The 25,866-nt window shown below is 38.4% G+C and overlaps 2 protein-coding genes across 2 annotated transcripts; one reads left to right on the forward strand and one right to left on the reverse strand.

The window, feature by feature from the left end:
* Positions 1 to 213: 213 nt before the first annotated feature.
* Positions 214 to 25,095, forward strand: HIPP1 (HP1 and insulator partner protein 1). Its single transcript, XM_065355776.1, has 6 exons — positions 214 to 671; positions 1,068 to 4,313; positions 4,422 to 4,534; positions 4,852 to 5,027; positions 9,589 to 9,934; positions 22,501 to 25,095. The coding sequence occupies exons 2-6, from the start codon at positions 1,166 to 1,168 to the stop codon at positions 22,663 to 22,665; spliced, it is 3,948 nt and encodes a 1,315-aa protein (XP_065211848.1). The 5' UTR covers positions 214 to 671; positions 1,068 to 1,165; the 3' UTR covers positions 22,666 to 25,095.
* Positions 10,131 to 13,796, reverse strand: LOC135839658 (uncharacterized). The gene is made up of 4 exons (XM_065355778.1): positions 13,392 to 13,796; positions 12,942 to 13,151; positions 12,559 to 12,867; positions 10,131 to 10,485 (listed from the first exon to the last, which is right to left on the reverse strand). The coding sequence occupies exons 1-4, from the start codon at positions 13,554 to 13,556 to the stop codon at positions 10,270 to 10,272; spliced, it is 900 nt and encodes a 299-aa protein (XP_065211850.1). The 5' UTR covers positions 13,557 to 13,796; the 3' UTR covers positions 10,131 to 10,269.
* Positions 25,096 to 25,866: the final 771 nt, after the last annotated feature.

A 25,866-nucleotide genomic window follows, 5' to 3' on the forward strand; every position in this document is an offset into this window, starting at 1 on the left:
TGCGTGCGGGGACTACTTGACGTTCCGTTCCCGTTCCGTTTCCTCAGTCACGCTGTCACGCGCATGTCTCAAACTCGCCGATAACCGTATGAGTTAGGTTACGATAGCGTTACGGGTAGCGTTAACCGCAACGTGAGTCACGAGTCATGTCAACAACAACAACAACGGTAGATTTCTATTTACTTCCTTTTTTCTGTGCGTCCATATTTTTGTTCGTTCATTTTTTTTCTACTAGTGCGTTTGCGTTACTTTACTACACGAAACTCTGCATTATTTTTGTTACAAAATTGCAAAACATTATTAATTACTATTATTTGTCTTTATTACTATCGAAGTCGATTAATTTCGGTGTAATTCGAGTTCACCATTTTCGTTTTTGTTAATTTTCGCTATCGCGATCTAAATAAGTTCGCAAAATATTATCGATATCGATGCCTCGAGATATTGTTATTGTTTCAACGATTTCATGCGATAACTGTTGACTGACCATCTTTTTCAATTCAACTCAACTCGGACGCATTCTTCGAAAAGTATTTCTCGACTACTATCGTTTCGGATGAGTACAGATTCTGTTTTAATCTTTCGAGAGCACGCGGACGTAATTAGTGTTTGATTCTCTAGGCGAATCTATGAGACTGATATATATATTACCTTTACCTATTTCATTGCGGGTGAGTATTTTTATAACGATTTGTTGCGCTCGTATAAATGTACATAGGCACGTGTATTTATGTACAGAGATAGGTACATTATGTTGTGTGTGTAGTCGGTGGTAATTGGTTTCCGATACGATTTGATAAGACACAGTGTACAGGTACTTATCATCGTTTCGTACTGGAATGAGATTATTTAATGGCGGCGGATTCACTCGTCGTCACCGTTAGTAATAATATTATCGTTATCGGTACTTATTATTAGTTGATTATTTCGATTTCGTGTACATGCCTAGCTACGATGATAACTGTGGTCGATGTTGGTGTGTTAGCGTATCAGCATCAGCATCAGCATGGTTGTGGTTTATATGGCCATCGTTACTAATTGTTTCGCGTGTACTTTTCTGTTCGCAGGTGAATTTAGTCTGTATGTTGCGTATCGTTGAGAAGAAATTTGAACATCAATCGCGCTAATGAACGTATATTCGGCGCAGAAATAACCTACAGCCGCGATGAGTAACGTGAACGTTGATAGCAGCACCGGTGGCGGCAGCAGCAGCAGCGGAGAAACGAACGATGCGAGTGCGAATAATCGCGCCTCCGAAGAAAACAATGCCAACGCTACCGCCAGCACTAGCACTAGCACCGGCACCGTAGCTAGCACCAGCGGTAGTGGAAATGCCGACGATACTGTTGTGGGCCCGAAAACTGAACCAGTCTCCGCCGCTGATGGTGAAAAAAGCCTTGAAAATGGTTCGGAGACGACGCCGAAACCGGTCAGTCGACCGCCGTATATTCCACCTCATTTAATGGGACGCGACTTGAACGATCCGGCTCAAGATATGGTCGGTACTGGTCGACGTGTTCAGAAACCTCGTCTCGGAGTCAAGGTTCCGTATCGTAATTTAACTAGTCAAATCGTATCTCAAGATGAAATCGCGCAAGAAATATTGGAACGATCGATGCGAAAATATTCGTATTCCGAAGCGGAAGGAGGCGACGTGTTTTTTGCCATGAAATTAACCCATCGGCTGGCTAATAAAATTACTCCGTCGACCGAGTCGTCTAACGATAAAGCAGCCGCCGCAACCACCGCCGCCGCCACTGTCACCACCACCACAACCACCGGTGCTAGTAGTACCATCGCCAGTCCTAGCACCAGCGCTGCTGCCACTACTGCCGCCGTCGCTAGTGCTAGTTCCAGTAGCAAGGATGGTACCAGTGTCGCTGTCGGAGCGACGAAGAAAACAGAAACGGCTGAAATATCGACGAATGTACCGACCGTAGTCGCCACCGCCGCCACCGTCGTTACCGAAAAACCTAAAGAAACCGAGCCCAAAAATGACGCTACGACCCTCAAGAAAAGTTCGGAAACTGTTTGCAAAAAGAGCACAGCGGATGCATCTAGTAACGACGCTGCGAAAAGCGATACACGCGCAAATTTCGAATCGAAAGCGGACCAGTTGTACGCTGAAATATCTTCTACGTTGGGAGAAGAGTGTAAGCTCGGCAAACCGTTGAAGATTGTTTCATCAGGCGTGAATTGTCTGGCGAAAAGCAGTCCTGGTAAAATAGCAAATGGCTCGATCGATCAAACACCGACGACAACGACGACTGAAACAGAACTGGATAACGATACGTTGCTAGCTATACTCGAAGGTACCAACGATATTGGCGACCTGAGTACGAGCATGGTCGTAACTACGCCTAAAGTCGAGTTAGTTGACGAAGTTGAAGAACCGTCGCCGTCGCAACAACCACTACTGCTGCCACCACCGCAACAACAACAGTCGCCGCAACAGCAGCAAGTTCAACACCAGCGTAAAAAACGTATTAAACCTATGCTGGATCCGAACGTTGAAAAAGAGTTGGCGCTGAAGCAGCTGATGGATTTCGAAAAGAAGAAGAGCGAAGACAGACTTAAAAAATCAGCCGCCAAAAAATTGAAACTCGACGAAGAAGCGGCCCTTCTTGCGCAGCAGCAACAACAACAGCAACCTTTCAGCGGCGCGACAATCAGCAATATCAACAACAACAATATCGTCGTCAACGCCTCCGGTAATATTATCAACAACGGCGTTGTGAAGCGTGGTAACGACGCAATACAGAATGCCAGCGTATCGACGACGGTTGCGTCGACGAAAATGGATACGTCGGCCGAGCACTCGATAAAAAGCGAATCCGCGCCGTCTGCCAAAAAAGTGAAGAAGAACACGTTTAGCGGCGGTTCGGTGGCGCCTAAGAGATTCCCGAAAAAGTATCAACGCATCATCAAACGGCAGTTACGTAGCTCGAAATTGAAAGCGAAAACAACGGCGCCGGACCAGCAGCAACAACAGCAGTCGCAGCCGCAGCAACAGCCGCCACCGCAAAAGAAGTTGCCCGAAGTGCCGGAAGTTCAAATCGCTATCGACCGTTATATCAAAACGTACGCCAGCAAACGAAAACGCAAGCCTGAGACCGCTGCCCCTGCCCCTGTCGCCACCACAACCGCAGCCGCCGCCGAGTCGAAAGAGAAAAGTTTATCGGACCCGTCGAGCGCCGCAGCGAAGAACGCGGATCGCGAAAATACCAAGGTCGGCGCGGTGCCCAGTCAAACCGAAAGCGACGCCGGTGCTTCGAATAATAAGCAGCAACAACAACAGCAAGTCAACGCCGCTGCCGCCGCCAAGGTGAGCGACGGTGATGGAGAAGGCAGCAACGAGCCGTGTTCCGGCGTCGACGAAGAAATCAAAGAAAACTCGAGTCCGGCGACGACCAAACCAAAGGCTAATTCTAAAGTTATGCGCGAAATAAATCGTCTGCTAGGCGACGAAGGCGCGATCAATATGATTTATTCGATCGAGCAGAAACGTTTGCCGGACAGTAAACGCGACAGCAACATTCTACCGTCGTTACGTCGTAAGAAGAAAGATCTGCTGCTGAAGACGAAATTAGTGAAAAACGCGGTACTACGTTTGAGTATGTCGCCTGGTCAACTGAGCCCGGGACGCGTAAGGCGTACGTCTCCCGAAATCAGCACTCCGTCATCGTCGTCGTCGGCAACAACCGTCGTCGCCACCGCCACCGTTCACGGCAGACCAAGTATATCGCCGTCGAGGAAAGCCTCGATCGAATCGTTAGAGTCGAACGCGTCCGAGCATTCGCCCAAGCAGCGAAAAGTGGCCGCCGAAGCTTCTCGAATTATACGACGTCATTCTTCGAGCAGCGCCTACTCCAGCGACGAAGATGAAAATGGCGTCGTCGCTAAAGCTGTCGCGACCACAGCAACCGCTAACGCCACCGAAGCTACGAAAACCAAACCAGTCGTCGACAAAAACGCGAACGGCGCTGTCACTAGTGCGGACGCGGGGGAAACGAAATCGGTAAAGTCGTCGCCGGTGGTCGAAAAGCACCGTCCAACTACGAACGATTCAAACACCAACCATAAGATCAATACCCGCAGCAACAATCGCAACGTCGAAAATGAAGGACGTTCCGCCGTCGTTGAAGAAACCAAAAATGGCGAATGTAACGAGAACTCGGCAGCTGCCGCCGCCAAACGCGATGAGACTGCTGCCAGTGGAGCTACGACCGCTAAACGCAAAGATTCCAAAGAAGCGAGCGTCGGCGCAGTCGCCAAAACTCAAAACGAGTCTTCGACTGTTTCTAATTATTCTGGTGAGAAGTTGTACCAAACTCTTACTGCTTTTTTTTAGCTCGTACATCTACATATCTTGTAATAATACGTATTGTTATATTTTTACACGCCCAATGTATGTATTTCAGAACTCGTCGAGCGATTACATCTGAAAGAGATTACCCTTCGTAAATACGACAGCTTGGTGCAGATAATTTTAATATCGTCGTCTTGTAAAATGAAGAACGCTATAAATATTCAGGTATCGATATTACGTATTACCCTACAGCTGTACCTTTTACTTTAGTACCGAACCGGGTGTTTCGTAACGACTTTTGTGTCGAAAAAAAGCTTGCCGGCAGATTGCCGAATGAAAAGTAAACCCTGCTGTGATTCCTGCTACTGCATACGAAATATTCGCTACCTTACATTCGTTTGCGTAGCATACCTAGGCCTACTGGAGAGTGCAGTATTGCTACCGCAGCTTCGTCGTAGCAACACCGATAGTCCGATACCTATCGTTTGACTGTGTTTTGCTAGTTTTACTAATGCTCTTTTATTTTTGTTTTTATATCGCAGGTATTTAACGAGCTTACCAACGTTCTTAACGAGCTACAAAAGGACGAAAGTTGTCGAACAGTGCTGCTCACGTCTACCGGCAGCTCTTTCTGCCAGGGTATCGATCTGCAGGCTTTAATTTGCGCCGATATGCCGGAACGTCGTAAAGTAGTCGACGAATACATTACCGCTTTGCAGTAAGTTTTCCCATTCGCTATTCGCTGCGTAATTCCCTACTAGAGTGGGCCGTCTTTGACTTTTTTTGGAAATTTGAAGGGGCAGAGTGATAATAAGATGTGGGGGACCTCAAAAGACTGAGGGAAAAATTTGGGGTCTCAAAGTTCATCCAGCATTTTGCAACAGGGGTTCGCAATTTTGACATTTAAAAAAAAATGTTCAATGGTCATTTGTCGTATTATGCCTATTTATGACTGAAAACCATTTTCATTGGGTTTCTTTGACTTTTATTGGAGATTTTACCTTGTTCTTATGCAAAAACAGCAATTTTTGAGATAATTCACGATTCGTCTCGAGTTTTACAAATTGTTATTCATTTGAAGTCTAGGAGATCTTTTATCAATATGACTTGAAATGAACCCCTCCCCCCTCCCACCTTCCCGCCATCACTAGAGATCTCAATTAACGCATAATTTCGGTAGAAAATGAATATTGGCATTCGTGAAACGTATTTTTCAAGAGCAGCTCATTGAATACGATTTCGAAATTTACAGGTCGACTTTTTGAGTGGAATGGAAAAGTATATTTTTCAAAATTTGATTTCTATTCTTAAACTGATTTTTCCTTGAAAAATATCGGATTCTAGGATGATAAAAGAGAATTTTGCTAAATTATTGATAAAAGACTGGAAATCGGAGTAATGTTAATCCTAAAAGTAGAAAATGCAACCGAAACGTACTTCCTGAATTAAGAGTGAAACCATTTAACAATACATTCATCAAAACCGCAATCACGCAGATCATCCAAGAGTAAATGATGATCAACTGTATTGAATGCCTTCGCCACATCTATATACACGGCTGCCACTATTTTATTTGCCTCCATTTCATGCACAACTAGGGTAACGTGGTGAATGAGTGCTTTCTCAGTGCTCCTACCAGGGAGAAATCCAAACTGTAGATCCGAGAAGAAACCATAGTCCAAGAGAAAATCAAGGATACATTCTTTTACCACGGACTCAAAAACTTTTCCAATGGAGGGCAGTAATGAAACTGGACGGTAGGAAGAAACCTGCCTATTATCACCTCCCTTGAAAATAGGAACAACTATAGCCTCTTTCAAGTGCAAAGGGTAAACTCCCTCATCAAATGACTTATCAAGCAGTTCTACCAGGGGCCCTACTAGACAAGGAGCAAGTTTTTTCAAGACCTTACCAGAGACACCATCTCTTAATGAGCCTCCCCCTGTTGAAATTTTTGAAATGGCCCTCACAATCTCATCTGCTGTCACTCTAGTAAATGAGAACCTTGTAGAGGGAGGACATGAAAGTCTTTCTCAAAGCAGTTCTAATTCACTGTGTCCAGCAATGCCACCAAAGAAATCTGAGAAAGCACTGGCAATCTCTGTTGAGTCACTAAGTTATCAAAAATTACCTAAAAATTGAAGGATAGAGAAAAAAGCTTGAAACAAAAGTTGTGGGGCATGAAAAATCACACCATTCTGTTCAATCACATTTTGAAACCGGTTCATTGATTTGCATTTAGCAACCAGTTTTTGACAATCACCTAAAAATTGAAGGTAAAGAAAAAAGTTTGATACATAAGTTGTAGAGTGTGAAAAATTGACCCATTTTTGCTGATCAGATTTTGAAACGGTTTCATTAAATCGCAGCAAGCCGTCAAAAGTTACCTGGTTGTAAGTTAACCATTTTCAAAATCCGATCAGCAAAAATGGTTCAATTTTTCACACTCTACAGCTTATGTATCAAACTTTTTTCTTTATCTTCAATTTTTAGGTGATTGTCAAAAACTGGTTGCTAAATGCAAATCAATGAACCGGTTTCAAAATGTGATTGAACAGAATTATGTAATTTTTCATGCCCCACAACTTTTGTTTCAAGCTTTTTACGCTATCTCCAATTTTCAAGTAGGGGTAACGGCCCAGTTTTTTGTACCCTCTCTAGGGTTTTTTACCCCCCCCCCCACAGAATTTTCTGAAAAATAAGCCACGAAAGTCATGAATCGATTCGAAAACCATATTAACATGTTTTGCGCTTCTTTTGGAACACAGTGCCCTTGAAAAGCTGCATTTTCCATTCAATGTTCATGGTTCAGGAGACTTTGAAAAATGTGATGTGAGTTTTGGTCGATTTTTTTAGCACAATTTTAAAAAAGTGTGTTTTGATTTTAAGAATTGGACGCGCTAATTTCCACCAAAATGAGTTCGTGAGTACATCGCTGAATTCTACACACTCTGGTCTATTAGATGAGCTAGGTAGTTATTTTTCATCAAAATTGTTTTCTAAAATTTTTTAGAGGGGGTAAAAAAAATAGGGAATGATTTAAGCCCATTTTTCTATTTTCTTTATACCCGGTATAAAAATATTAAATAGAAATCCATATTAATTTTTCTTCTCCAATTCCCCCCCCTCAATTTTCAGAATTTTTGCTCGCTAACGACCGTTTAAAGGCGTGATATAAATTTTATTCATTTTTGGGGAAGTATTTGAATGTACGGCTTTGAACTTTTGTAAATAATATTGTCCAAAAAACACTTGCTACAGTTGATTAAATAAATAAATAAATAAATAAATTCCTTTATTGACTTTATGTACAAAAACATTACATATACAGTTGTTTCTTTAATATTTACTAGTAAGTCAGGCCCAAATCTTGAGCAAAGGATTCCTTTAGCCGGGCCCATTCAGCCCGGTCAAGCGCTATTCTGCAGTAGTGATTTGTCTTCAGGAATTTGACAATGTCATCCGACCACCTCGCCCTCTGTGCTCCTTGTCTTCTCCCCCCTTCTGGTATCCAGTTTAGAATTTTGTTTCCCCACCTACCGTCCTTCGCCCTCACAATATGTCCTGCCCACTCCCATTTTTTCCTTCTAATTTCGTGGGTTAACACCCTATTACTCTTGGCTGTTTGTCTGAGGCTTGACATTCTGATTTTTTGCTTCCTCGAAACCCCCAACGTTGAGCGAATCATGGCGTTTTGGGTAACGTTTATTTTTTTCTTGAGATTGCTGCTGAGGGTCCAAGTTTGAGCTCCATAAGAAATCACTGGGAAGACACATGCATTAATTATATCTGTTTTTAGTTTATTTGAATAACTTCCTTTTAGGATAAATTTTAAAGACCAGAATTTTCTCCACCCCATCGAAATTCGGTTATTAACTTCTTTTACCATTTTGTTCTCGAATGAAATAATTTGGCCCAAGTATTTAGTTTCCGTAACATTTTCAAAGTGTTCACCATTGATATTAATTTCATTCCCTTGCTACAGTTGATTACATCAATGTAAACAATCAACCAAAAAAATTGAATAAATGAATGATATCCCTTTGATATAGGTTTTCTATGAAAGCAAACAAAACAAAAACGGGTATCAAATTGAAGACCTTAAGTATAGCAGTAACAAGAAAACAGAAAATTGGAGCAGGAACTTTCACAGCAATTTTTCACCACCTATATCCGCAAAAAATAGCTTCTTGTGAAAAACAAGACGTTCATCTGGTGGTCCAGGAATTTTAAAGTCCAAAAATACGTGTATTGAATTTTTTTGTTGAAAATTTGCTCAAATAATCTTTATAAATTCTCAGTTTTATTTTCAATTATGTTTTCAAGCAATGAATACACTGATGATAACGGAAAGAGCACTTTTTGGCGTGGTTAATTAATAATTTGTTAGGAAACGTTGAATTATGTTGTTACAATTGATAACGCAGCAAAAATTGAGGGGGGGGGGGGTAAAAAAAATTACGAACCCGTTTTTTTTGGTGAACCTAATGAAATTAAACTTTTGGCAAACACTGAATCTTGTCAACGAATGTTTGCTGATTTCAATGCACTTTTCAGTTTTTCTCTAGCTTCATTACGTCAAAAGAAATTTCAAGATAAGTCCTTAGGGGGGTAAAAATATAGGGCCGTTACCCCTAATTTTGTGGAAACTGGTTGCAAATTTATGATCGAACTGGTTTCAAAATCCAATCAGCGAAAATGGTTCACTTTTTCACGCTCTACAACTTTTGTTTCAAGCTTTTTTCTCTATCCTCAACTTTTAGATGATTGTCAAAAACTGGTTGCTAAATGCGAACCAATGAACCGGTTTCAAAATGTGATTAGATAGAATTGTGTGATTTTTCACGCTCTTCAACTTTGGTTTCAAGCTTTTTTTCTCTATCTACAATTTTTGGGTAATTTTTGTAAACTGGTTGCACATTAATGAACCGGTTTCAAAAAATTCGTATCACGTTTTTGTCGCCTTGGTGTGTAAAATACATTCCGCCAATAAAAAATCGAAAATATTGGAAATTTTATTGATTTTTTGAACCCCTGTTGCAAAATGCTGGATGAACTTTGAGACTCCAAATTTTTCCAACAGTCTTTTGAGGTCCCCCACAACTTTTTGTCATTCCGCCCTTCCGAATTTCTATTTTGAAAAAGTCAAAATACGGCCCACCCTATTCCCTACCTGTACTTATTTTATAAAATAAGACTCGATCATTTCGCTGCATAGGCGCTACATCGAGTATCGTACGACTATTATACATTTATATTTTGCGTTTTTGAATTTTCAGTAACTTCGTCAAGTGTTTGTCGCAATTCAAAAAGCTATTGATCGCCGGAGTTAACGGTTCGACGGTCGGCCTGGGAGTGACCATGTTACCATTTTTCGATATGGTATTCGCCAGCGACAAAGCCACCTTTTACACGCCGTACACCAAACTCGGTCAAGCACCAGAAGCCGCAGCGACGCTCATGTTGTCGTATTCGGCGGTGGCCGAATTATTATGCGGAGGCCGTAACCTGACCGCCGGCGAAGCTTTCCAGGTCGGCTTGGTCACCAGAATTCTATGGCCCGATAAATTCGTCGAAGAATTATTACCTATCGTCAGAAGCTATAATGTCAGCCATTCTGCTCAGGTATGTTAATACAGGTAGCTTAGCTACGTATTAGTTTACTATTCCCGACTATTTCTTATCCTTAATAAGGTGTAAGTGTAGGTATCTTCCACCTGCTTGCCGCAAGTGGCATCGTCGATTGTCCATCGTACATTGGGGTACACGTTGTCTGACGATAGGTACTCGCGTAGTTAGTGAATAAGACGTTAATGCGAAATATTTTACGATTTATATTTTATTGCAACGTGGATGAGTGGATTAATAGATAGATAGATATTGGTAATTGTACATAATATAGGTATGTGTATAAGTAGACACAGAAGGGTACACAAGCAGTCAGTTGAGTCACTACTCAGCTAATCGTATCGCTTTCGGCAGTAGGTGAGAAAAGCCGGACCTTGGTACAGCATCTCGTTGACTGGACGGGTATCGGTGTCGAGGGCTGCAGAGGCACCGGTCGATTGATCCGAACGCAGGCAAAGATAGCCGTAAGGGCAGGAACACTTGTAGTAATTGGAATAAAGATCGATGCGTTCGTAACCGCACGTATCGCCGGCTTTACATTTAGGTAACTGAAAAATGCGAGTGCAAAACAAACAAAGAATTACGAGGCTGCATTACAATTACGAGTACTATAAGGACGCAAATGCAATAGTACATTAATATCAGCTATACGAGATACTTCGCGTACGCGATATTCGTAGGTACGACGCGACGGTACGAGTATTTAGTACGTTAGGTTAGGGTCATTCCATGTCAACTCAACCAACGTTTTTGAGTCATGTCTTTCGATTTCGCTCAATTTTTTTTACAGTAGGTAATAACCCCGCATCAGTTTGGTCCCAGCTCACTGAGGGGGCGGGTGGGGGGGGCTTCCATTATTTTCACATTGTCTCGAGGTACTCAACTTCAGCAGCCCATTCCTCCAAAACTATGATACTTTGATCAAAACTGATTTCACAGTTCGAAAGAGCATTGCATTTAGAACTTTTTAAGCATTTTGAAATTTTCAAAAGTTGAAAGTTGAACTTTCAAATTAAAAGTTCAAATTTCAAAATGGCGCTGTAAGTGGGAGCAAACATTTAAAATTTTGAAAAAATTTCCATAGATGAACCTTTTGATGCCTTTTCGAAATATTCACGTTTCGAGATGGGATCTTTTAATGGAGAGGGAGCACCCCTACCCCCCAATTTTGGGCGAAACTTTCGAAAGAGAATCTGGGGCATGTGACATATCGAATTCTATGTTTTTGGTGACGCTGAACACGAATATGACGTCGGATTTTTGATGGGAGCCCATCCATGGCCCCCAGCACCTCCCCAAAAAGGGTAAAAGTTCTAAAAAGTGTTTTGTTTGTACGACACATGGAATAATATGTTTTTGGTGACGCTGAACACGAATATGACGTCAGATTTTTGATTGAACCCGTCCACGGCCCCCAGGACCTTCCCAAAGGGGGAACCCCCAAAAACATGGTTACATTCGTGTGACACATGAAATAGTATGTTTTCGATATCGCTGAACACGAATATTGCCATAGTTTTTCAAATCGATCTCACCCATGGCCCCCATAGCCCAGGCAAATTGCAGAAAAAAATGGGCGAACCCAAACATAATTGCAAACAAAGGGTTTTTTTGGTGAATATTGTCTAAGGAGGTGTGTTGAACAACATACTAAAAGTCCCCGCCCCTACCCCACGAGCTAACCCCCCCCCCCAGTGGATCAAAGCCCCCCAAAATCAGTTTTTCATCAATAACTCCTGAAATATTGAATTTTGAGTAAAATGAGCCCAGTGATCATTTCATCTCCTCCCCAATACCTATCAAATGAGCTATCGGCCAACTCCCTAGCCTCAAGGAGGTAGCGCTACGACCCCTCAAAGTGATGTGATTTCAATGCTTTTACATTTTATGATTTGGGACTTGTAACCTGTTCTAATTGATAAAATGAAGTCAAACTTGGGGAATGGGATTCTTTCGGGAGCTAGAGTTGGCCTCTGGAGTGGGGAGGGTCAAAGTTGAAAATTACAGAAACGTCATTTTTTTGGAGGGGCATAACATGACCCCAAATGGATGAAAAGGGTCCAAAATCATACCATCGGACAGTACCCTATCTGTGATCAACATATCTAAATTTCAGCTTCCTAGGTCATCCCCACCCCCATTTAAAGCGGAATTAAGCTAAAAATCACCTTATTTTGCCCCTATTTTCGGTTTTTTCCATCTTAAAAGGAGTGGGGATGACCTAGGAATCTAAAATTTGAGCTCCCACTTACAGCGCCATTTTGAAATTTGAACTTTAAATTTGAAAGTTCAACTTTCAACTTTTGAAAATTTCAAAACGCTTAAAAAAGTTCTAAATTCAATGTTCTTTCTAACTGTGAAATCAGTTTTGATCAAAGTATCGACAGTTTTGGAGGAATGTGCTGCTGAAGTTGAGTACCTCGAGACAATGTGAAAATAATGGAAGCCCCCCCCACCCGCCCTCGGAGGGGGCTGGGACCAAACTGATTGCGGGGTTATTACTTACTGGGTGGGTATATGTATATTGTAAAACAAAATTTGAGCGAAATCGAAAGACATGACTTTCAAAATCGCCTTTTTTTTGGTTGAGTTGACAATATGGAATGACCCGTTAGACTTACTCGGGAGCAACGGTACGACGTGGAAGAATGGCTGACGGCTGCCGATGTTTGATTTTTTCGATGCGTGTGCGCTATCCAAGTATTGTGTGGCGGGCAGTAACATTCCGCTTTCGAGGTGAGCTTGTAATTTTTCGTCGTAGCGTTATCAATGGACGATGTTTCGGTGCGAGTTTCGTTGATCACGTGCAAAAACCGCTCCACCGGTACCGGCGCTGCCGTCGACGACGTCGTCGTATTGATGGAGTTTTCGTCTTCCGCCGGCGATTGTTGTTGTAGGCAATTTGGCAGCGCGGTGATCGGTTCGCAAAACTGTCAACACAACGTACATGCATTTACCTACATACATACGTCGAAAACCGAGTTTAGTTTGTCGATTTACTTACTTTGATCTGTGCTCGATTATTCAGCGCCATCGTGTACTTATCCGGCTCGCCGTTTTCGTCGTTGTCGTCGGACCAGCTGTTGGGACATTCCTGGCCATCGACGTCGCATCGACACAATCTTTCCACTTTAATGGAGAACCAGTAACGCTTGTGTACGACGCTGCATATCTCGTACGGTGCGCACGTCGACAGATCGCGTTCGCTTTTCGCCTGTCAAATGGTCAAATGAGTAAAAGTTACATTATACGTACGAGTATAGTATACCTATACGTATTCCGCTTAGGCAGAGTAAGGTTCGCTGTATTACGTATTTTGTGTTCTCTCCCTACCTTCCTTCCTCCCTCTCGCACAAATTTGTTATTCGTTTCATTCGACGATGTTTTTCGTACCCTTTTCGCGCTCGAACTGAACACTGTTTAGGTTGGCAGATTCGGCCATTGTTATACTTACTTGGCCCGGATAGACGAATTCTTGAGCTGTCGCACTTCCACCGCCGTAATCGGAATGCATTAAGGTAAAAATAACGGCCACCATCGATATCGTAGTAGATAGGGACACTCGAAACGGCGCCGACGCCGGCGTTGACCGATTTGATTTCACTCGTAAACCGGACATTTTTCGAAAACAAGACGCGCTCGCGGTTGTATGTTATCGTATCTGTTTCTCAAGTCGACGAATGAACTACGAATTGACGATGTTAGCGAACGAAGACGTAGAGACGTAGACTTGCACTTACGTACTGTGCCTATATACTAGTGTTAATGCGTGGTGTGTGAAGTTGCTCGTAACAGCGATATCGATAGCGATAGCAACTGCGATAACTCAACTCGCTAGCCACACTAGCCAAGTAGCCATAGACTGTCATCTATACACATTTACAAATCTGCATCTAATTACGTAACTGGGTAGAGCGCGGTGTGAGGTACGGTGAAGTACGAGTACGAGTACATAGTGCACTGCAGTACCTAATACCTATAATACAGTATACTCGAATGTACATATACCTCACGTACGCCAAAGTACGTACTTGTGTACATTGTACCTGTAGACACAGAGGCATAGACATCATACTACATCATAGTAGGACATAGTACATAGTACGAGTACATCTAGTTAGGCAGTTTCCGTAGCATTTGCGGCGTGCTAGATACCTACCTAGACATATACAATATGGCAATACCCAATACACGTCATACAGCTAGCTCTGATTACTCTTACTGGGTGTCTAACGGTCCTTCCAGGTCAGGAAAAGTCCTTCTTTTTGCCTATTGGTCCTTCTTTTTCAAAAAGTCCTTCTTTTTGCCCGAAGGTCCTTCTTTTTTTTCAAATTTTCTAATAATTCTGTCATTTAATAAAAATTAGGAATGGTGTTCTTTTACAGGGTGTCTAACGGTCCTTCCCGTCCTTCCAGGTCAGTAAAAGTCCTTCTTTTGGCCTATTGGTCCTTCTTTTTCAAAAAGTCCTTCAAAAGTCCTTCTTTTTGCCCGAAGGTCCTTCTTTTTTCCGATTTTTCTAATAATTCTGTCATTTAATAAAAATTAGGAATGGTGTTCTTTTACGTCTCATATTGTATCAATTTTCCACAGCTTTCGCCCTCGCTTCGCTCGGGCTAAATCATTTTTCTTCTCTTTTCTCTGACCGAAGTTAAAGGGTAGAAAAATATGACTCCTCAAATTAAAAATAATGCTGTTTTACTACTCAGGAATTGTGAATTTTCGAAAGCTTTTGCCCTCGCTTCGCTCGGGCGTTTTAACTTTAATAAATACCAACAACATTTTCTGAAAACTTTTAAAATTTGTAAATTTTGAAGCTATGAAAATCAACTTTTTGCATAAAAAATGATGTTTTATGTTTTTGTGCTATAGACGAGCCTAAATAGAAATAGTTAGGCAAAACTTGGTACATAAATTCAATGAGCCCATTTCAAGGTTAAAATCTATGGTGGGAAACTCGAGTGATTATGACAATAGGTAATACCTACTTATTCCTTAGTATGTTTTTTCCACTCGATTAAGAATGTGCGTTCGTATTTTTTCTGTAATTTTTTATCTTTAAATTTACCAGTCATTACATGACTGAATTCGAGTATTTTGTTTAAAATTGAACTTATTAAAATGATATAATTTCTCCGGTAACGCGAGTGTTATTTTGTGTTGCTATGAATTTATTTCACTAATTAATTGGACATCAATTCTAATGGAGTAAGTTTCCTGGTCGAGTTACCGGCAGGGCTGAGGTAAATCCTCTAGCCAATATGTTGGTCAGCATTTAGGTTCTTATTTCAAAGTATAGGGCTACGATATAATCTATGAATAGATTCAGTCCAACTACGATTGATATGGTCAAGGTAATGATTAGGTTAATGGTAAAGTAGTTAGAATTCATCTGAATAATCTAGGTAAGGATTTAATACAGTGATTCAATCTGAATAATCTAGGTATAGATTTAGTAGATTTCCAACTATTTCGACTTGCTTGCAATGTCTAGAAATGTATGTAAATTCAATTTACTTTTCGAGTTTATTTTCACACTGGGATACGTTCCAACTAAGATTGTGTATGATGTAGGTTCTACCTACCTTGTAAATAAAATCCCTTTCTTTCGATTGAGTATTGGTTGAAACATATCTTCGTGTATTTGAATTAAAATAGAGCATTTTTGTATTATGTGGTTAGGTAGGTTTGTCTTATCCTAATCCAAACCCATCCCAATATTTCCTAATCGTAAAATTTCCTAATACCTATCTTCTCATTATTTGTTCCTAGTTCTAAAATTCTCTCTTATTCCTAATTCCTACACCACATTTTGAATTACCAATTTTTCACAGCTTTCACCCTCGCTTCGCTCGATCAGATTGCAATTCTGCTACAACAATTTTCAAACATTTCCTAGAATGGAAAAATCAACTCGAGAAATTCCAAAAACATAATCGAATCAATGAAAAATTCAAATAAATTTTTTATTCGACATTTTTGTTTCCAACTTCCCTTTTTAAAAATGGTTTGAGCCACATCTGAACAATAATTCTTATGAAAAAATCTTGGTGAGGAGGGGGGAGTTTGGAGTGAAAAATTGGGAAAATCTAGGGAGAAAAATTGAAAGAATGTCTCAGTCTCACCCCCTGTCCATCTCCCACCAAGCATCATTTCTTCACGTCTCTGAAAATAAAATGTAATGTTTTGTGTGGAAAGTTTTTGCTCAGCTCCTTTTTCGTACAAGATTAAACAATTTTTTAGTAACTTTTTTGATTACTTTTTGGTTACTAAATTTATTTTTTGAGAAAAATTTGAGTACCATCCCTGATATTGAAATTGTTCATCAAGTAGTTTCCCTTACTCAGTTTTGATGTCTAAATAGTAAGCGAGGGTACTTGAGGCGTGACAAAGTGTAACTTGAAAATATGTCGTATGAAAAAAAAATGAAAAAAATAGTAAAAAAGTACGAAATTTTGTTTTTTGGATTATTGGTAGTCATTAGACAAGAAATTTATCAGGTCTATTTTGAATACCATACATATTTTTAATTTTTTTGTTTCTTTTAAAAATTATAAATTTTCGACGTTTTTTTTGGCAATTTTCTAAAAATGAAAGAGGGGGGGGGGTCACTAGGTGCATTTTTAATTTTAAAAGTGTCCTTCCGAAAGGTCCTTCCAAGGTCCTTCAAAAGTCCTTCTTTTTAGTTTTCAGATTTTGTTAGACACCCTGTTTTACGTCTCACAGGGTGTCCACAGGTCTGGAAAACCTGGAAAAATCAGGGAAATTGGTCGGTCTGGAAAAGTCAGGGAATTTCGTAATTTTCACGCAAAATCCCTGGAATTTTGAAAAAACGATCAATTGAAAATTTTCAATAAGGACCTGTGATGAAAGAAAAACACTGTTTTTTACTTTTCGAAACACAAATTTTCAAAAGCTTTTGCCCTCGCTTCGCTCGGGCTTGTTTTCTTTTCTTTTTCAAAAGCACCATGAAAATTTATAGATTATAAAAATTAAGTTTTTATGCAAAAAAATGAACCCCTCACGAAAAAAACATCGTTTTTAAGCATCTCGAAATGCATACAAATTTACAAGAGCTTTCGCCCTCGCTTGGGCCTGTTCCGTTTTCTTTTTCAAAATCAACTTCCTTCATAAAAAACATGATTCAAAATACTTATTCTAAAATTTTAGAAGCCAATAAAAGCTACTCGTCCTCACTATACTAAAAAAGAAACCAAACATAATTCAAATATTCTAAAATTTTAAAAACCAAAACTCGTCCTCACATAAAAAAAACCTCGTTTTTATGCCTCTCGAAACTCAAATTCTCAGAAGCTTCCGCCCTCGCTTCGCTCGAGCCTGTTCTATTTTTTTTCAAGAGTAAACTTCCTTCAAAAAAACATCCATTCCAATATTAAAATTTAAAAAACCAAAAAATAAACACTCTTCGCATTCAAAAAAAAACTTGTTTTCAGGCATCTTGAAATGAAAATTTTCGAAAGTTCTCGCCCTCGCTTCGCTCGGGCCAATTTGTCTCTCATTTTGAAATGAGCAAATTTCACATGTATTTTATCAAATTGGCTAAACTTGAATTGATGCATGTTTTATTTATTTATTTTTAATTAGAAAAGTTAATACCAATAAAAGTTCAGCTGTTTTTTATATCCGAAGAAGTATCCAGTTTGAAGAGAAGCTTATGAAAAAAATTACCCCCCCCCCTCCTCCCTAAAAAATTGAATTAAATTATGGGGTGAGCATAGAAAATTGAGAAAAATGGTCTGGAAAAATGAAAAAATTGGTCTGGAAAACCTGGAAAAGTCAGGGAAAATCATTTCCAGAAATGAGTGGACAGTTGGACACCCTGGTCTCATATTGTATCAATTTTCCACAGCTTTCACCCTCGCTTCGCTCGGTTTAGATCATTTTTCTTTTCTTTTCTCTGACTGAAGTTAAAGGGTAGAAAAATATGACTCCTCAAATCAAAAATAATGCTGTTTTACTATGTATTCAGAAATTGTGAATTTTCGAAAGCTTTCGTTCGTGCGTTTATTCATATTTTTATAGCTGTGATGAATACCCATGAAATTTTCTGAAAACTTTACAAATTTGTAAATTTTGAAGCTATAAAAATCAACTTTTTGCATAGAAAATTATGGTTTACGTTTTGAATTATCAATTTTTCACAGCTTTCACCCTCGCTTTGCTCGGTCAGATTGCAATTCTGCTAAAACAATTTTCAAACATTTCTTAGAATGGAAAGATCAAGTCGAGAAATTCCAAAAACACAATCCAATCAATGAAAAATCCATATAAAATTTTTTACTTGACATTTTTGTTTCCAACTTCCCTTAAAAAAAAATGGTTCGAAACACATCTGGCCACTTGGTTGGAAAAAATCTTGGTGTGGGGGAGGGGGCGTTTGGAGTAAAAAATTGGGAAAATCTAGCGAGGAAAATTGGCAGAATGTTTCAGTCTCATCCCCTCTCCATCTCCCACCACGCATCGTTTCGTCACGCCTCTGAAAATGAAATTCACTTTTTTGATTACTTTTTGGTTACTAAAGTTATTTTTTTGAGAAAAATGTGAGTACCACCCCTGATATTAAAATTTGTCATCAAATTGATGTCTAAAAAGTATGCGAGGGTACGTGAGGCGTGACAAAGTCAGGGTATCTAACAGGTAGTGCAAGTAGTGAAAGTAGTGAAAAAGTAGTGATTTTTAACATGGATAGTGAAAGTAGTGAAAAAGTAGTGAATTTTGTTAAAAAGGTAGTGAAAAAATTCAAATTCGTTCCTTTTTTTCGATCTTTATTCCATAGAAAAGAACTCGCATTTGTCGACTTTTTTAGAGCTTGAATTACCCATTTTTGAGAGCTTTTGCCCTCGCTTCGCTCGGGCTCGTTTGCTTTTTTTTCAATTTTGAATTTTTCACCCAAAAAAAATCATTTGAATTTCAAAATTTTGAAGCAAAGTAATAAACTACTTATAATTAACCAATCCATCACACTAAAAATCATCGTTTTTTTACATATGTACCTCCCTCTCGAAATTTAAAAAAAAAAGTTTTTATTCGCCCAATTTCATTACATGAGCACAAACCTTTAACATGAAAAAAATCAAAAATTGTTTGACATCCGCTTGCTTGAAAAAAATCTTGGGATGTTGAAGACATTGGAAAACTAAAAGCGAAACATTCTAATGTAAAATTTTGCCTCCCCCCCGGCTCGTTTTTAAAATAAAATCTCTAGTGTTTGAAACATGTGAAAAATTTGACTTTTTTAATTTTTTTGGGTGGGGGGGGGTCGAGTGGATGGCATTCTTAAAATTTGGTTGAAAAAAGGTAGTGAAAAAAGTAGTGAAAAAGTAGTGATTTTTTCAACAAAAAATCCGTTAGATACCCTGAAAGTATAACTTTGAAATATGTCTTATGAAAAAAATATGAAAAAAAGTACAAAATTTCGTTTTGTTGGATTTGGGAAATTTATCAGGTCTATTTTGAATATTATTAATTTTTTTGTTTCTTTTAAAAATTATAAATTTTCCACGTTTTTTTTAGCAATTTTGTAAAAATGAATGAAGGGGGGATCAATAGGTGCACTTTTAATTTTAAAAATGTCCTTCCAAAAGATCCTTCCAAAGTCCTTCCAAGGTCCCTCTTTTTAGTTTTCAGATTTTGTTAGACACCCTGATTAACAACTTTTGAGTTAGGCCATTTGGGTTTTTTACAAGATCTAGATAATGTACCCAACTCACAAAGTGTTATTTTTGGTTGAGGGGGGGGGGGGGGGTCATACAGACCCCAAAAATGCAGAAATGTCAAAATAATTTTTTTTTTGAGATGTAACCTTATTACTCCCGAGGTGCGATTTGTGGGGTGGCCTTTTTTTTGCGGGTTTCCCAGTCTCAAAGCCACGTAGGTGGTTGCCTAATTATTAAACAAACATAAGTCATTAATCATTAATAAACCAGTGGATTTGAGTGTTTTTTAAACATCCAAATCAAACCTAACCTAACCTCACCTAATTAAACAAACATAACACATTAAGTAATGAGATTTGGTTTTGAGTGTTTTGTAAACCTAACCTAACCTAACCTCATACCTCACCTAATTAAACAAACATAACACTTTCATGAAAATGTGGTTTAAAAACAAACCTAACCTAACCTCACCCCTTTTTTTTCTGGGTCCCCAGTCCCCAACCTGCTGGCGGGGTGGGGCAAGTTTATTAGAGGAATATCACATCATAATTTTTTACACGTTGGTTTTTAAAATCAGGTGCACACAAAAATAATAATAAACTGGACCTTAAGCAAATAAACATTAGAACTAACAGTAAATAAAACTTAGAACTAAATGCATATCTTATTATATACAGTGGAAATCGCTTACAACGAGATTCAAGGGACCAGACATTTCGCTCGTTGTATCCGGTCTCTCGTACTAAAAGGTTTTGCATTTATAACGAGTATCTTGTAATAACCGGATATAAAGATCTTCTCATTATAAATGATGCTCATAACACATGTAGCAAAAAAAAATTGCGAATTTTACTACTATTTTTGACTTGTCAAATCGATTGGAAACAGTTTTGAATCGTTTTTGAGCAGTTCTAGAGCCTCCAGCAGCTTTTTAGAAAGTTCTGTTTTTCAAAAAGTGCCACAAAATCTGTCATGAATTTCAAAATTTTACCAAATTAACCTACGAAGCCGAAATTTGGGATCTAAAGAATGTTTTCTGCATGAATACTCGTTATAAGCGAAAGAAAAAACAATAAAACGAGCCAAATTTCAAGAATTTCAGCTCGTACTATCGTTACCTTAATGCCGAATCCGAGTATGTCCATACAAAAAAAGGACGATTTTACGCATCACTGATAAGGCTCGGATATGCTCGGAAGGGTTCGTTGAGTTCTGATTGAACATCGGTCAGCTTCGTGCATCTTTGGTGGTGCATTTTAACTGTACTCCGATGCAAATTTTTCAATTCAGGGGTTCCCAGAGCCTTATCAGTGACGCAAAACGACGATGTTTTTTTGGATGGACATACTCGGATTTGGCATTAAGGTAACGCTATCCTGATTCCTCGTTATAAATGAGCTCGTTCTAACAGGTACCATATTGTACATGTTTAAATGGCGTTGTGCTCGGGACCGAGCATTTTGCTCGTTGTATCCGAATTCTCGTACTAGCCAATCTCATTATAAGCGATTTCCACTGTAGTTGTACTACACATCTTACAAAATGTAGTGATTCTATAGTTATATATATACGCCCTACCAATACTCACCTTTCTGGAATGTCAGGAGAATCGTTGGGGGCGGGCTCTTCTACCCTCTTGGTCCAGGGAAGTGCCCTAGCCTTGGAGGCTTCTTCACCCCTGTGACAGGGCCTTTATGTGTTATCGTTGGAGGCGGGCTCTTCTGCCCTCTTGATCCCTGGTATGCCCCAGCCTTGGAGGCTTCTTCACCCTGGTGATGGGGCCTTCAAGGTGACACTCATCTTTCTTCTTCCCACAGCTTTCTTATAGTGTTTCTCACTAACCTCGCCCTAATTGGACAAACATAACACATCAATGAAATGTTGTTTTTTAAAACCTAACCTAACCTAACCTCACCTAATTTAACAAACATAACACATTGATGAAATGTGTTTTTGAGTGTTCTCTAAATATCCAAATCAAACCTAACCTAACCTCATCCTAGTTGAACAAATGTGGCTTTGAGAGTGTTTTCTAACCTCACCTAATTAAACAAACATAACGCATTAATGAAAATGTGGTTTTGAGTGTTTTTTAAATATACCCAACCTAACCTCACCTAATTCAACAAACATAACACATTAATGAAATGTGGTTTTGAGTTTTGAGTGTGTTTTAAATATCCAAACAAATTTTTCAAGCAATGATTTCAAAAACTTTTGGTTTTTTGTGAAAAAATCAAAAATTAAGCATCCTAGAAAAACAACTAATGACATTTTGTCGATTGGAAAACTAATTTCCTACAATTTTCCTCGACCTTATTTTTTCGTAGACTGCTTCCGTCCGTCTCCACATCAATTTTTATGATTTTTGTATGAAACTCATTTGCAAATTTTTCAAAAGTTCGTTTCAAAAAGTTTTTGTTATTTGTCAAACAATCAAAAACTAAGCAATATCGCTTTAACAGGGCTGTTTGCCTTGTGTCGTTTTGTTCCAGCCATAAAGGCAAAAAAAGTGAGAAAAGTGGACACGTTTTGATTGATTTGAGGATCCAATCGTAGCTACAGCTAGCTAATAGCCATGCCTATTGTTTGCCTGTATTGTACGTACGTGTTCTATAATACATAAACATAAGTAAAACCAATGCGATCGACCTTTGACACCAGCAGCACCGCCATCGAGTTGACAATCGATTTTCATTACCTACAATTTCCATATTATTCGAACAATTACTGTTTCGCTGCATGCTACGATATTTCTTCTTCTTGTAAAAACTCTAAAGAGTCGGCTGCGTCGTTATATAATAATTTATAATTTATTAGTTAGTTAGTTAATTAATTAAATCAATCGGTCAATCGATATTAATCCGAGTCTTTTGTCAATGTTTACAGTCGATGGAAGCGATAAAATGTCTGAAACTGCAGAAGAAGAACGCAGAATTGCAGCAGCATCTCGAAACGGAAGCTAAAATGTTGCGCCAGCACTGGACCAGCGACGAATGTCAGCGTAGATTCAAAGACTATCTGCAGCAAGAGGCACTTTTGCAAAACAAATGAAATTTAATCTTTCACTTGCAATATTCATTCGTTTTGTAGTCAATTTTTATTATCGTGTATTTATTTTATTTCGTTATTCGGTTTAATTACCTAATCATTATTGTTCTCTTTTCACGTCATCGTCTCGTCTCCTCTCCTCGTTTCGTCTCGTCTTTTTTTTAAAAATTAAGTAACCTACCTAGCTTTAGAGAGATATGTATTTGTATAATTACGTACGTACGTATCGGTTGTATTTATTTTTTTATTTTAGTCGTGTTTTCCCTTTTCCGTTTCTCCTTTTTCGTCTTTACTTCTTCTTCTTCGTCGTCGTACTTTTACTTTTCGTTTTTCAATTTCATGTCAGGTACGCCGCCGTTGAGACGCTATTAATTTTCATTTTTGTCATCTCGAACCGAAGAACGTGTAAAATATCCTATCCAACCTGATCACTCGTCATCTAACAACGAGTACTGGCGATTGACGTATTTTGCTTGGACTTGAAAAATAATACCTATTATTACCTATCCTCAGCGTATTGTTTTCCTCGTGTTTTGTTTTGTTTTCCCTTTTTTTTTTTTTTTTTTTTGGTGGTGTTTTTTTCTTTTCTTCAAATTTTCATTTTCCATTTTTTTCGAGTGTTCTGTTTTCATTTCTTACGAGTTACGAGCGAGCTGTACTTACCTACTCGCTGCGAAAATGCAAAAATGCAAAAATGATCGATAACAAGTGCCTTATTTACGATACCTACCTGTAACTTTAATTCAGCGGTCGGTAAACTCGACCATGATGCTAATAAATGTCCACCTTGAATATTTTACCAAACGTGTAATGTTCTTCTTCCTTCTTCTTCGTGTTATTATTATTAGATATTATTATAAATTATTTAAATAAAAGAACGGAGAGCTTAGCTCTCTTTATTTCATTTGTGTTATTGGTTGCCGTCGTTGTTGATGTTGTTTTTATTTCAAAATTATTATACATTCGTGTAGATGTACGTACGACCGAACCTAACTTATCATTAGGTAGCTCTAGCTACATTATTGTAAAATGTACATAGTACATACGACATTTTACGTATACGTGTTGCAACATTATCGTTTATCGTTACTGTTAAGTTTTGTTATTATTACATAAATTAATTACCTATTATCATTATTTTCATCGCCGCCGTTACAATTATTACTCGTATAGGTAGGCTCCAATTTCTAACATCTTTCTTTTTTCGTGATTCCGATTACCATCGTCATCATCGTAGTTGTTATATAGTTTTTGTTTTTGTTAAATTTTCCGAAATTGTTTATCGGTCGCCGGTTTTCGACCTTTTACCGTACACCCTAACATTGTCGAGTTTTTGAAATTTCGTATTTTTTGTAATCGGCCCTTCGGTCGTCGAATAACTACGAAAATTCGTTATCATCTCCGTATCGTTGGATTAGTTAGTCGCGTTTCCCTCGTTCATTTTTTTTTATTATTATCGTGTTTTACTTTTTCTTCTTATTTTTTATTTAATTATTTCGTTTGTCGGGTATATTTATTTACGTAGGAATGATTACTATTTTTATTATTATTATCATTTTATCGCTATTATCGTTTATCGCTATTGTTACGTTTATTTTTCGTACGCCTTGGTTTACCCTACAAAACTATTCCATCCGCATTTTTGTGTTTTTAAATAGTATATGGAAGTTTGTGGGCAACAATTCGTTACATTTCGTTCACGTTCGAGACTCGAGTATAGTACCTTACCTACCTGTACAAATTCGCGACCAACGAGTACCTATATTTCTTATGTAAAATCTATATAAAATCGTGACGAAATGAAAAAATCGCGTATATTTAAAATTATTATTGTTATTTTGTAATTTTTTTTTCTCTATCGAGAGTAATTTCTTTTGTTGTTGTTTATTTTTTTTTTCAATTAATATTATTTGTATCTATTGCTAAAATGTTACATCGTCGTAGGTATTAGTGGTATGTAGTTTTATTAGTTTTTTTTTCCTATTTTTCATATCACGATTAATATTATTAAAAACCTACGTTACGTGGCAATGACAACGGAGTGTCGATTTGATATTTATTTCTTACGTTTTCTTCTCGTTTCTTCGCCGCCGCTCCCTCACTCCCTCTTTCCCCCTCCCTCTTACCTTATATAATCCGTGTTTTTCTGTATATATACATGTAAAATGTATTACGATTATTATTTTGTTATTATCGTTATTACTTTTACTATTATCGTTATCGCTATATTGGTTAAGTATTATTACGAGTATGATGATTTTTTTCACCCCCTCTCTGAAATATGTATTGGCGTGGGTAACAACTTTTGTTTTTCGGACTTGTCGTCGCTATACCTATTGTAAAAATATCGCGACTATATAGCAAATGCGTTTGTTCAATTTTACCTATACGAAAATCCGGATTAGTAAAGTTACGAAATGAATGAGCTGTGTATTCGTGTTTTATTATTATCGACTTATCGAGTGTCATCTTTTTATTGGCATAAATATTCCACAGACGGAAAATTGGCTGTCGTACTCGCTCTCGTTCTGGCAAGTTGAAGAAAATAACGAAGAGTCGAAAAATTATAATCGTGTAAATCTTCACCTACCCATCTACGTAGTAAGTATGTACTTGGAACATGTCCGTACTAGAAAGGACTTATTGGCTGAGATAGATATAACTCTACAGGGTGTCCGGGAAGTGGTAGTACAAACTTCAGATTTGGATACAACAGGGTACGACTAAGAAAAAAGGTCATGTGAAGGTGTGGCCTATCTTCAAAATTGAAGGGGCAAAATTACGTTTTCAAAATCCAAGAGCCAAAATCCTATTTTGACCATGGGGGTCGGTAGTACTTTGAAAAATGAACAAAATTACCTATTATGACTTTTTGCCTAACTTGCAAATTGAAGGGGCTACACATTATTTTTAATTTCAAAACATCGCGATGAAAAAAAAAGAATGCGGTAATGAATAATAGGTCAAAAAATAAACAAATTTTATTATTATCATTGTTTTTCTTACTCTAAAATTTAAGAAGTTTTTGAAGCTCAAAAATTTTCAAATTGCTAAAAATTGCATTAAATTTACAATTTTTGAGCTTCAAAAACTTCTTAAATTTTAGAGTAAGAAAAAAAATGATAATAACAAAATTTGTTTATTTTTTGAACTAGTATTCATTACCGCATTCTTTTTTTTTCATCGCGATGTTTTGAAATTAAA

The sequence above is a fragment of the Planococcus citri genome, chromosome 3 (assembly GCF_950023065.1).
Source record: "Planococcus citri chromosome 3, ihPlaCitr1.1, whole genome shotgun sequence".
Taxonomy (NCBI): Eukaryota; Metazoa; Arthropoda; class Insecta; order Hemiptera; family Pseudococcidae; genus Planococcus; species Planococcus citri.

Bases quoted from the DNA above. Each gene is read 5' to 3' on its own strand.
- HIPP1 (XM_065355776.1), top strand. From the start codon at position 1,166: ATGAGTAACGTGAACGTTGATAGCAGCACCGGTGGCGGCAGCAGCAGC. The intron at 4,314-4,421 runs GTGAGAAGTTGT...TATGTATTTCAG, and splicing joins GACTGTTTCTAATTATTCTG to AACTCGTCGAGCGATTACAT. The intron at 9,935-22,500 runs GTATGTTAATAC...CAATGTTTACAG, and splicing joins ATGTCAGCCATTCTGCTCAG to TCGATGGAAGCGATAAAATG.
- LOC135839658 (XM_065355778.1), bottom strand. From the start codon at position 13,556: ATGTCCGGTTTACGAGTGAAATCAAATCGGTCAACGCCGGCGTCGGCG. The intron at 13,152-13,391 runs GTAAGTATAACA...ACCATTTGACAG, and splicing joins AATTCGTCTATCCGGGCCAA to GCGAAAAGCGAACGCGATCT. The intron at 12,868-12,941 runs GTAAGTAAATCG...TTGTGTTGACAG, and splicing joins ATAATCGAGCACAGATCAAA to TTTTGCGAACCGATCACCGC.